The sequence below is a fragment of the Copidosoma floridanum genome, unplaced genomic scaffold (genome assembly GCF_036245765.1).
Source record: "Copidosoma floridanum isolate Cflo_tuat_1 unplaced genomic scaffold, Cflo_Japanese_pri ptg000020l, whole genome shotgun sequence".
Taxonomy (NCBI): domain Eukaryota; kingdom Metazoa; phylum Arthropoda; class Insecta; order Hymenoptera; family Encyrtidae; genus Copidosoma; species Copidosoma floridanum.
The window spans coordinates 28,888,258-28,901,472 of record NW_028321897.1 but is presented as its reverse complement, the minus strand read 5'-3'; the positions used below and the strand labels follow the sequence as shown (position 1 = coordinate 28,901,472).

Below are 13,215 nucleotides of genomic sequence, written 5' to 3'. Positions count from 1 at the left end.
GTATGCCACATTTTAGATGTTTCCTACATCTGATTCAAAGTGAGCTATATACTGCCATTAGGGTCCCATTACAGTTCTCCATTTTAAAGACACATTAGAAGGAACATAGACGTACAAAGGATAGACTGCTTATTGATAAACCCAAACTAGTGAAGTATATGTATCTGACTCTGACTGAGCCTACGGGCGATGATGAATAAAAAAAATAAAAAAATAAAAAGTATATGAATTGCACATAGTCTTTGGTATGTAGAGTATTATCAGAGATAATTAGGGAGATTGCCAGTGCCTATGTTAAAGAGTGTGCCAATGTTTCGGCGCTGATTTGAGCGCCAATCAATCGTGGCTAGCAGAAAAACCACGCACACATTTTCTATTGGCTGGCGGCTTGTTGGCTGGGCTCGCGGGGAGAGGTAAGGGGAGATGAGTCATGAGTGAGGGAGATTCTCCGGACCAGGTTCAAATGAACTTAGTGGAGGTAAAAGATGCCTTTTTTTGTATTTACCTATTCATATTAGCTCTTCTAACAGCTTTTAAGCAGGAAAAGTTTTAAAATTCACCGTGTATGTAAGTAGATAGTAATTAAATACGTTTACACGACTAATTACACGGACTCTTATAAGAACTTAAATAACAAATTACACGAGATCTTATGTAAGTTCTTGGTTGATAGGCAAATGTAAGATCGTGCACAAGTTCTGACATAAGTTCTATTTAAAGAAATTATATGAGAACTTACATAAAAACGTATGTAAGAAATAATGTAAGAAATTACAGAAGAAATTACATAAGAACTTGTGTATAAGAACTGATGACAAATTTTTAGCTGGGTTTGTAGGCTCGGCTTGCGGGGAGATGAGTGAGGGAGACATAAGAATTTAAAAGCCTGTGCATCGGTGATGGAGAGAGGAGAAGCTAAACCTGTATGTATATGCATACAACGGGCTATATATCTATAGCTATAGTTGTACACACTGCTCATACGGAAAAGAGCTGCGCGTAATACTTTTCTCGCTTTTCCTCCCTGAAAGAAAGATAAGCTTTTTAAATGCAGTTGATCATTCGTTTAACTATAAAACAAAAACATAATTTTTAGGTTATAAACAATTTTTTTTTCATTTTTTAAAAAATGACAAGCTCAACGCAATTAGTATATTATTTTGCTTTATTGATAAACGAGCGCCTTTATCCTCATAATCCAGTGCGCAAAATTGTTCTTCACTGTTATGATAAGTGAAATTATTGAATAATAAATGAAGGCATTCACCACAACGACAAGGTACGCTCAAATATTTTTTGTACTAAGTAATATTATACTTACAAATATACTGAACACCTTTACCCGAACGCCCCATTGCACTGACATCTTTATTTGTTAATTTATATTTTTTCACCATTAATACATAGCTTAACGGCAATAATACGATAAAGCTTAAACTAAATCTCAAGCTTCGAAACTTTTCGATAAACGTATGTAACTTTTAGTCTCATTGTAACCTAAGCGTTAATAGCTCAAATGGCTAGAGCAGGAGGGTGAACTTTAGTTTTGCGGCTCCGGGTTCTAATCTCACATTCTTTCATAGTATTACAAGATTTGTATTTTTTATGTTATGCATAAAGAAAAACATGAAAATAAGATTCAAAGACAGCACATTTAATATTCTAGTGATTAAACTAAAAAAAATTGTATTAACAAACACAGTTACACAGTAAACAGTTAATAAATATTTTTCTACGCACAAAACGCACATTTTTTACCTCATATAAGAAGTAAATAAGAATTAGAAATGCTTGATTTTTCTAAAACAATTCATAGAATTAAGCAACGATAAAAAAAATTTCTCTGCATAATTGTCGGGGGTAACATACACCAAACCATTAACAAAAAACTTGCACTCTCCCAAAATATTGCATGTTAGAATTTTTGCATATATTTTTATGCAATATCGTACCAAAAATTTAAAAAAAAAGTGTAATAAAATTTGCATTTGTTTGTCAACAAATTGTTCAAAAAATTTTATGATACGGTCTTAAAAATAGTAGAATTTATTTTTTGTATAAAATAAATAATTATTTTTATGAATAATCTTGCATGAAATCTTGCAATAAAACTTGCAGGAATTCTTGCATCGCGAAATCTATGCAAGATTACATGCAATAAGTCATGCAAAAAAAGTTGCAAAGAGTCTTGCATGATTTTATGCAAAATATTTTGCATGAAATTATGCAAAAAGACTTGCAACTTTTTTTGCATGATTTTTTGCAGCAAAACTTTCGTAAGGGTACTAACACTGTTTCGCATTCACCCAGGCCCGAAAACCTGTGGGGCAAGGAAAAAACCCTGGAATTACTCTATTAACTTATTAATTATAATTAGTTCATATTAACTTGTCAATACTTTCGATAATTTTAGCTAGGATGTATATTACTTGTTTATGTAGATAAATAATTAAATTTTTAACAGAAAATGGACTATAGTTATTAATTTCATACATATTTTTAAGCATCACTGATCGTCCGTTCTTAAATCTAATATATTTCCAAAAAATATGTTCCACTTTGTCGGTATCTTCTCCGTGTTCACACAAATCAGAGTCCACAATATTGAATCTACAAGGCATAATTGAGTGACGTATGGCGCTACTTCTTTTGATTCTATTTATCGCTACTATTGATTTGCGTGAGAGCTTACAAAAGTCAAAGAACCAATGCTTATTACATCTAGTTTTGTAGAAAAACTTATAACATAATTTGTACCGTGACTTTTAAGCATAGATAACAAGCTCGATTCATTTTTTTTATAACATTTACTGCGGAATCTACTTTTACGATCAGTGGCGGGAATCAACAAATTTCCAGAGGGGCCTTCAATTAAGTGCTGCACGGTTGGCAATCTTATCTGCCTCTTCATTGCCCCATGTTCCCATGTGCGATGGTTTCCAAACAAGTTGAAATTTCCTCCCCAGTTCTTGTGCAATAACAATTTCTTCTTGTAGATTTAAAATTACAGGAGATTCGTATTTAAACCCCTTAATGTTGCCCAGGGCCGAAAAAACACCGAACGAATCTGTAAAGATTTTAAAAGAATGATATTTACCCTCGATAACAAATTCCAAAGCTTTGATAAGTGCATGACACTCTGCCGAAAAGATGGACGTGTCTCCGGGTAAATTGTAAAAGCTTATTAGATCATTGTCATAGGACCAGGTATCGTAGCTTACCTTGTAAGATTCCCCAATGCATTTTTTGAGCCGTATGTGAAAATACAGATACAGTCCTTATTTTGATTAAATAAATTATTAAATTTCTAATGGGGATAAGTTGCCGAACGAATTTTTATGCCCAAGGAAAGATAAGATTTATAAGTAAAAAAATTTAAAGGAAATACTACAAAGAATTTGGGGTATGAGTCAGTCTAAATAATAAGATATATGCCATATACCCGTAACAAAATTTCTGCGCGATATCGTGCAAGATATTTTACACGATATCTTACAAGATATGCTACACGAAATCTTATAGGATATCGTGTAAGATTGCTTGCACGATAGTTTACATGATATCTGATCCTATACGATATTAAGCAAGACTTTCGGCAACTAAAAAACAAAGAAGTATAAACTGTAACCCATGTAATTAAAAAATTTTTCTGCTTAAAAGCAGTTAGTAAAGCTAATATAAGTAGTAAAAAAAAAAAACATCTCTTTGTTCCAGATAGGGGTTTTGAACATGGTTCGGAGGATTCATGGTCGAGTGTCTGACCCACTTTGCCAGAGTGAATTGGACAGTTGGAAACGAATTAATGTCCTTATGAGGTGCATCTGAAATAGATAAGTACCTAATTGATAATAAACATTTTATAAATGTACATTTTATATTGTTTCGCGTCTCTTAATACGTTCGTCAACAATAAATCTAGTAATGAATTTTACAACTACTTTTCGCTCACGGATTTTACTTGAACTTTACGTATACTTTTCATTCCAAAGAAAAATTAGTATACATTTATAGTGCCCCAACGAAAAAAAATCATGTAAGAAAACGTAACAAACCATAACTTTCTGTGCTGTAATGTAATGTAAGGTTTGGTTGAATTTTGGACCGCAGTTACAGTTTATTACGTTTTGTTATATTTACTTTCAGTTGACTACAACTGGATGTATTATCTTACGACTCGTTACGTTTGCTATTATGATTCTAAAAAGGCACTTGAATTTCGTGAAAAAGCAACTGTAAAAAACTCTATTCAACCGTATGGAAATATTGTCATGTGTAATATTTTATAACAGCTTACAGTTTGTGGCAATTTCTTACACTGTTTTATATTTTGTTATAATTAATAACTTTTGGACACATTTTATTTCATTTTTTAATAAAATTTACTTTTAACGAAAAATAGTTGAGTAATTATTATGAAAATTTATTAGTGTAATAGTATATGGTAAATCATAACAAAACGTATAGAAAATGTGAGGAAACGTAGCACAACATAATAAAATGTAAAAAACAAAAACCTTTTCAAGCCATCATATACATTAAGCAAAAAATTCTCAGTACATTATAGATGTATGAAATGTTCCAAGAAATAAAAACTAAGAATTGAATAAGTCTGTTAATTAGAAAAAAAATTATGGTATATCTGCAGTATTTTTGTTATGCTATTAAAACTTAATCTTCATTATTGTTCCGTCGAAAGTCGACTACACAGGTCAGCGCATGCGTGCTCACATAGGGGGGCGATGTTGTACGGAGAGAGAGTGGGAGCAGTAGGTGCGCAGCGTTATTTCTTTTACTCATTCTGGCAAGCGAGCTCGACCAGGCGCGACGAAATAACTGAGAAGTGAGCGAACACGTCAAGCTAATCCGTCGTTCTCCGTTTGGGGTGTGTGCCGTACAACCTCTCACCACACGATCAAAAAGCCACCATTTTTTATCTTCGGGTTTGGGCATTTAGTCACGTAAGTACTAGCTTTACAAGCCTTATGTTTTCTATAAGCATTACGCGCGTCGCGTTTTGCTTTCGATTTGACACGTGTATACAACGAGCATGAGAGCGTCGTCTTGAAATTAATCATTAAACGCATTTAATAAGTGAATGACGCGTAAGTTTATCGTATCCGCAAAGGGGATTTGACTTGACAACGTGGTGCGTATTATAATAAAGTCATACATATAAATAGACTGGGACACATGAGTCCTTCTTGTTTACTTGACACGGAAGCGCAAACAATTCCGCGAACGCCTTAGTAAAAAACAGGTTCACGTGCATCGGAGTGCGTTATTCTTTTTCTCGTTTCTCCCTTTGTTCGGTCGCCATTATTGATTCGTTGCGCACACACACACACACACGAGATAATTCATTCGGGCATGATCAACGTTAATCATTTAGAAGCTAACAAATTTTTGTTGGACACAACTGAGGCATTCAGCCTGCATTACTGGTGAAAGGACAACAGTCCCTCACTTCAAATAAGCCCATCAGGGTCATTTTGCAGTCGTTAGTGGACAACAGTCTACGCGACTGAATACAGGCCTGCGCGTGCGTGTACTGGTAAAATACATGGTATTTATTTATTTATTCAATTGTTCAATGCGATGCGTTATAACTAAGTGCACACTTTTTTTCAATTGCATACTTCATTTATTTCTTCACATTTTGTATGAGTTCGTTAATAATAATGCATTATTTGTATAATTTACTGTTTTCCGATTTGTAAGTTGTCAATTAATAAAAAAGGGTTTTTCACATGTTTTTCCCTTCAAATATGTTGTATTTCTTTAGTGATAATTATCATATAACCTAAAAATAACTAAGACTTATAGAATAGCTTTAACAAATTAATAGTTGACAGGTTCGGATTTAATTAAAATTGTGGACAAATAACAAAGTAAATAGGAAAATTCATGTAATTTAAGTATTGATCTCTTACGAACTATTGACAGATAAACCGCTTTGGTTCACTGGGAATTCTACAGAACAATTATTAAAAAAGCTTAACGTAATAAATATGACCTTTCTTTACAATTATAATAATTTATTTTTACCACACCATGTAAACAGAATTATTATGATTAAATTTATGAAAAAAAAACTACTTAAATTTGGTTTTACATGAAATAACATTTGATAAAGTTTCTCTGTTCTTACAAAATGCTTTTGACAGGCTTCAATAATGGTTAAAAAAATATCAATATTCTTGTGTAAATCGAACAATTTTTAAAACAAATTTTGAATGAATTAAACAAAACTATAGAAAATAACATTTGTTAATTTTATTACGTCTTTGAAGACTTATGCTTTTTTACAATTTGTAATTCTAGTTGAGAAAAAATTTTCCTAATTTTTGTTTGAATCTTATAGTTTTTTAAAAAAACTTTATTTTATGTATAATCTTGTGTTGTAAGAATTTATATAATTTATCTTAGTACTGTATAAATAAGTGAAAAATTGTTTTTCCTGCTGGTATTCGATACCTAAATTAAGGTATTAATGAGGAAAAGGTAATCTACAACTTTGTTGTGACAATTTATTAAACTTTTAAATATCGACTAATTTTTTCTTGAAATAAAAAGTATATGTAAATTTCAAGTAAAATCCGTGAGCAAAAATTAGTTGTAAGATTAATTACTAGATTTATTGTTGACGAACGTATTAAGAGACACGAAACAATATAAAATGTACATATATAAAATGTTAATTATCTATCAGGTATCCAAGGCGGTAAATGTTATTCACCAAATGATGAAATAATAAACATAAGTTTCAGATGTACATCATAAGGACGTAAATTCTTTTTCGAGTGTCTAATCCGCTTTGGCTAAGTGGGTAAGTCACTCGACTACGATCCCTCTGGGGCAGATTCAAATCTCTTTACTGTAGCAAAGAGATGCTTTTCTTTTTTACTATATTTATTAGCTTTTTTAATAGCTTTTAAGCAGAAAAAATTTAAAATTACATGGGTGACAAGTTATACTTTCTTATTATTTAGTTGCCAAAAATCTTACTTAATATCGTGTAGGATATATATTATGTAGACTATCGTGCAAGAACTGGTCAGTTAGTGTTAATTTTTGGAGTTTACTGAGCTGTCATCAGTGAGTGTGCTCAAAGGTGAGAAATTATTATTTTGGCTCTCCATACTCAAGGACTGGCAATTTGTGTAAATTGTTTATACCGCTTTGCCAGCGTCCTTTTATGACTCCTTTTTCTTTCTGTAGAGTTTATTTTCAGAGATGTGCTAAAAATTTGGAGAAAAGCGAATTGGTTATTCAGATTATTACTACCAAGAGCTTTCTTTTATTATCCCTTTTATTATTGCTACATCCTCATTCATTTCGGCAGTGTTTGCATTACCCCCCGATTCAACGACTCATTGATTCTCTGCAGTCGATAAAGCTACACTCTGCGTACCAACCTTCTTTTCACCTAGGCACCTCCCCGCCACCGCACCCTCTATCAAGAGTCGATTACACTACCGGCACTGAGAGCCTGCCCCCCGACGCTAAGCGCTCTGTGATTGGCCGAAATTATTAATGTTAATTTGTCAATACCTCGGAGAATGCACATCAATTAAAAATTTTTCAAGAGCTTTATTGTCAGTCTTGACGAGCTTTATCGCGTAGTATAGTTTTCCTCACTTATTTTCGATACACGGTGTATATTTTTACACAAAACATCAATAAAAGAAATGAAAACAAATTGATAAATTGAATAAAATGAAAAAAAAATCTGCCGTGATGTAAATTCGAACCCTGGAGTACAAAACGATCTATTAATCGGTATAAGCCTTATCTATCTTAGTTATTCGAAGGACACGAGGGTATCCTTTCGAAGTCACATATCTTCATAGATACCCTCCGGAGCTTGTCCTACAGTTCACAGCAGTTATGATGTGTAAAGTTAAGAAATTAATGGTTAAAGCTGTACTGAAAACCGAAAATAAAATTGAAGCTGTATACTTGTTAAAAACATTAATGGATTTCGGAATTCTAAAAGTACGGAAGAATTAAAAAATAATGTACTGAAATCAAAAGTCTGTGCATATAATCATAGAAGCACTGGGTTCCACGATTTAATTTAATAAGATTGATAGATTATAACATTGAAGTAAGAGCGAGAGCAAGTTAGTTAAATAAATATAGCATTTACTCGGTTGCAGTCAAAAGAGAAAAACTCGAGTCACCGCTGGCTTTGGCTGTGCGCTCAGCCATGTAGCTATAGTCAATTTTTCCGCTCCTCTCCTCGTAGGCACACATTCGGTATACAAATTGTAGTCAGTAATCTCCCTACTAATCGCAACTGACCTGAAATCTCAGCTGAGATTTCTTACAATGTATTCTAACTAAGAAATAAATTCAAAATTAATTTTACAGTATTCAATGTTATTACTATTTGTATAGTGCATCACAAAACACATTTTATAAAGTACCGGATGTCAATTTTTTAAAGATATAATAAATTTTTCGAAAATTAATTTTCAAAACTTTTAAAGATATGTTTTTTTGATGTACCATACAAGTGGTATCTTCAACAGGATAGCTCTGACTACTGTAAAATTAATTCGTAATTATTTTTTTTGAGTGAGGATACTTTTTATGAAATCTCAGCTGTGATCTCGGGTATGTTGAAGACATGAGATAGTCACCTGAGATCTACTTACCTGATTGCCGTAGACAGCATTCTTAATTCTTGGCACATCAATTACAAACATACTAGCTGTCTGTTATGGAAACAGTATAGGGGTAAATGACCCAATTACTGCGCAGGCACCAATTACTGCGCAATCGATGGTAACTGAAAATAAGGAAAACAGACTGAAAAATTTGGGTGCTTGGAAATTGTAACACGTACGGATATTAATAACGTTCAATCCAGAATCATACTTTACATCATGACATTTATAATTGTTTAACTGAACGACTCTAAACGAATCTAACTAACAAAACTTTGTAGTCGTGCGTAGTGATTGGTGCGTAGCAATTGGGTCTAGGGCTTCAGCATGAAAACCTTATGGGAGATACCCGCGCAGTAATTGGGGGCGCAGCGACTGGTGCTAATTTTATAACCGTGCGCAGTAATACCAGCAAGTGATATCAGCACTAAAACAATTATTTAAAAAAAAAAAAGTTACTTAACCGAAAAATGTTCGTCGTTTTAATCGCACAAGATGCTGCAGATAAAGATTAAGTAAAACTGGTTCAATTTACATCGAAAAACATTGAGAAATGAGAAATTTAGTACAATCAAAAATTTCAGTGCGCAGGAATTGGGTCATTTACCCCTAGCTGACTGTCAACTATCTTACATTTTTTTGCCCAGTCTTTTTAATCACTAATTATTATCGATGCATGTTTCAGTTAAGTGACAGTTATCAATCACATCACTGTCATCGTCGTCGGCACTGCTTTAGAATAACCACAAACGTTAATTTTAACAACATCTACTTATTTCCTTTACTTTTTCAAAATTCCTGTCTGTCTTACCCTTTCAAAAATTCATAGCTATTAATATGCCTATAGGCATATTAATATAGACAATTATATATAATTTATAGCTATAATTATAGCTATAACTACCTATAAAACAGTAAAATTCAGCTATAAATATAGCTATAAACTACAGCTGTAAATTTTTCACAAATAATGAATAAAAATTAGTTTAAAATCAGATTTTTTCAACATATATCGATCAGTACAGGTGGTATCATCCGTATGATAACAGTAAAACTGGGGGCCTGAAGTATTTTTGAATAAGTAGAAAAAAAACAAGAAATCATATACAATTTCAAGTTTTTTAAAAATTGTTTAAAAATACTTTAGGCCCTCAGTTTTACTGTTATCTCACGGATGATACCGTCTATACTGATCGATATATGTTGAAAAAATCTGATTTTAAACTAATTTTTATTCAAAATTTGTGAAAAGATTACAGCTGTAATTTATAGCTATATTTATATCTGAATTTTATACATTATTATAGCTGTTTTATAGGTAGTTATAGCTATAATTTGTAGGTATAATTATAGCTATAAATTTTTAACTGAGAATTGTAGCAATTTTATCCATATTTAAACTGAAAAAATCGAGTTGCCTTGACAATCTCATAATGAATGGGAAATGTCGATAAATTCAATTACTCGCATTGATACTTACCCATCGATGAAGTTAGATTAATTTTTAATATTTTATATACCATATGAGCAGGCATCGACTGAAAAATCGTCAAAATCATAAGACAGCAATTGAGAAGAGGAGTCGCCGAGACCTCGATGGCGAAAATGGTAACGCACCTTCCCAGCAAGAAAAGAGTTCCAGGTTAAAATCCTGGTCGAGGTGGCAAACTTTTTTAATGGCTACGTATGAAAATTTTTCTACAAATTGTAGTTTTCACTGAAAAAAAATCGAGTTGCCTTGGTAATCTCGTAATGGATGGGAAATGTCGATAAATTCAAATACTCGCATGAATACTTACCCATCGATAAAACTTGATCAATTTAATCTAATATTCTTAGGCTGCGTACATATATACACGCTGCGGAAATTAACGCGACGGAACTCTGGCGTCGGTACATTAGTGCAAATCTCTTACCAACAATTATTTCTGTTCTGCCCGGTGAAGGACTCCTCGTTTACATGGAGCGGAAAATTCTGCGACGGAAACTTCATACACTTCATACACCTATCAGAGCTCAGCTTTTCCAATAGATTCTTCTAAAGCTCCACGCTGATTGGATCATGAAGTGTCCGTCGCGAATTTTCCGCTCCATGTAAAAGAGGGGTGCCTTGACTTCGGAATTTTGCGCAGAAATATCGTCGTTTGCATATATTTTATATATCTGTATCACGCAACTGTGCAACTGAAAAAGCTAAAATGAGTTAAAAAATGGTATTGCAATTCTGCATACTAAAACAAATCAAAATGTACAAGAGTCCAATGCACTCACATTTTTACAAACTCTTTGATGCATACAATCAAAGAAATTTTGTTGAAAAGAGTCGAGTCACTGGTTGTGTGATAGTTATAAACAATTAAATATCAAGACCACACTAGTTCAGTATTTATAGGTTTTGTAAGTGATGAATTCCGTAGCAGAAATTACCCCAACAGTACCAGAAAATTTGTTGCAGAGCGGAAAAATAATCGTTGGTAAGGCAATTGCTCTGATGTACCGACGCAAGAGTTCCGTCGCGTAAATTTCCTCAGCGTGTATACGCAGCCTTACATACCATTTATCCATATGCTTCTAGGAACAAATGGAAAAAATACCTCATCTACTCGCACCAAATCCATGTAAATACGTGGGTATGAGCAGAGCTGTATCCATGTAAATAATGATATACTATCTACACCCCACTCCATGTGCTATCAGTACTGTATAATTTCCGCACGTATTTATGTGGATTTGGTGGGAATAGAACCAACAAAAAAAATACTACAATTTTATATGCTTCAGTCAGTTTCAACTAGATAAAATAAAACTAAAAAAAAGTAACTGTTGGAGCCAAATCTATTTATTAAAACTTTTGACATTTGTGACTGTTCGTTACTTAATTAATACAAAATCAAGACATTTACAGATCAGTACAAATATGTATCTTTTGTTATGGATCGACTATTGCTTCATCCCAGGGGCCGTATATATTTTCTTTATATCTTTGCCATTTTATGTATAAAACTGGACATACAAAATGAACAAACACTGAAATAGCAACAAAAACAAGTGAGAAATTTATTGATATATTTTTAAGAAAGTATAACGTTGAAAGTTCTAGAATTATCGAAAAATAAATTTTACTATTTAACTTAGACAATAAAAAGGGCAATAGAACAAAACATTGGACTGCCACAGTAAGCAAGGAAAATGCATGTAAAGGTGTTGATAATCTTGAAGTTAACATTAATGACCCAAAAATAGAAGATGTAATTGATAGAGACTCCGAAAGAGAAACATTTGTTGGGCTATATTGACTGAAAATTAAATGAATAAGAAACATGAAGATTGTCATTGTGTAGATTGTATCAGTACTAATGGTTTCAGTCGAAGTTTTCAAGACTGGTGATAAAATGTATCCAAAAGCTAGAAAAATAAGAACTGTTCGTAAATCTTTTGATATTCTTTTAAATATTATGAGCGTTTTGTTAACATATTTTATATAGCCAATAACTGTCAAAGTTATGCTTATAGAAAATATAACGTTTGGTGTTGTCCATTTATTATTTATCCAAATAAACACAATAACAAACAGAATAACAATACTTAGCTGTATTAAAATACTTGCAGCAAGAGTGATTGCCTGATTAAAAGTTGCTGTATTAGGTTTTATGTTTTTGCCCATGTCAGCTAAAAAAGAGTCATCTGTGTAATTGTCTGGTAACCCTCGATTTTCATATAAATTTTTTTTCCTCTGTCTCATCTTTGTAAATTAAATACTCGTATGATTTAGATGAGGTGATGCATTTCTCAATCTATAACGTGAAACAAATTAATGTTTTTAGAAAAGAATCCTTATTTTGTAGCACAGTATTTTTTATGTATTGTTGGATGGAAAAGTACTGATACTTTAAGGTTTAAGCCCAAAATAAATATTATGACAATACAAGGTTTATAAACCTCATTCTCACGGAGACTCTGGAAGCCTCCGAGAACGTATTAAATAAAAGGTTTGTCACCGACTTTTCCGTACATGTTCAGGACTTTCTTTAAAAACTGTACATTTAATATATCTATGTATATATTACTCACACTACCTATGCCTCATTCATAATAATGTATGCATAGACACGTAGACTGCTCGTTCTTGTGTACGGCGCTAAAGCACAAGTAGAAGAAAACACAACATCGAACACGGGTATCTATCTCCCTTTCCCATTCCCACCTTCAGTTGTGTGCGAGAGAGACAGATATCCGCGTTCGATGTTGTGTCCTCTTCTACTTGTGCTTCAGCACCGTACATAAGAACGAGCAGTCTATTTTTTATATGTCTATGGTTGGTAGGATAATTTGGTCACTTCCCCGAAACATTTAAAACACAGTAGACTTTTGAGTGGCTTCAAAATACTTGTTACGGAAAATCTACACAAAGCTCGTTAGTCATTTTCTATTCTTATAACTAAAAATTTTAAGAATTCGCAACAAACGCTCTTTCTCTTTTCAACACCACAATGTACACAATCAAAACATTAAAATAATTGTATTGCGTGCATGGCAGCCATGT

General features: G+C 32.8%; 1 protein-coding gene across 2 annotated transcripts; it reads right to left on the bottom strand.

Annotated features, from left to right (window-relative positions):
* Positions 1-11,495: 11,495 nt before the first annotated feature.
* Positions 11,496-12,685, bottom strand: PIG-C (phosphatidylinositol glycan anchor biosynthesis class C). Of its 2 annotated transcripts, none has more exons than XM_014359718.2 (2): positions 12,612-12,685; positions 11,496-12,466 (listed from the first exon to the last, which is right to left on the bottom strand). In XM_014359718.2, the coding sequence occupies exon 2, from the start codon at positions 12,412-12,414 to the stop codon at positions 11,602-11,604; it is 813 nt and encodes a 270-aa protein (XP_014215204.2). In that variant the 5' UTR covers positions 12,415-12,466; positions 12,612-12,685; the 3' UTR covers positions 11,496-11,601. The 2 variants fall into 2 exon arrangements, with proteins under 2 accessions (XP_014215204.2, XP_089450011.1); XM_089593885.1 differs by having other exon boundaries at positions 12,561-12,624.
* Positions 12,686-13,215: the final 530 nt, after the last annotated feature.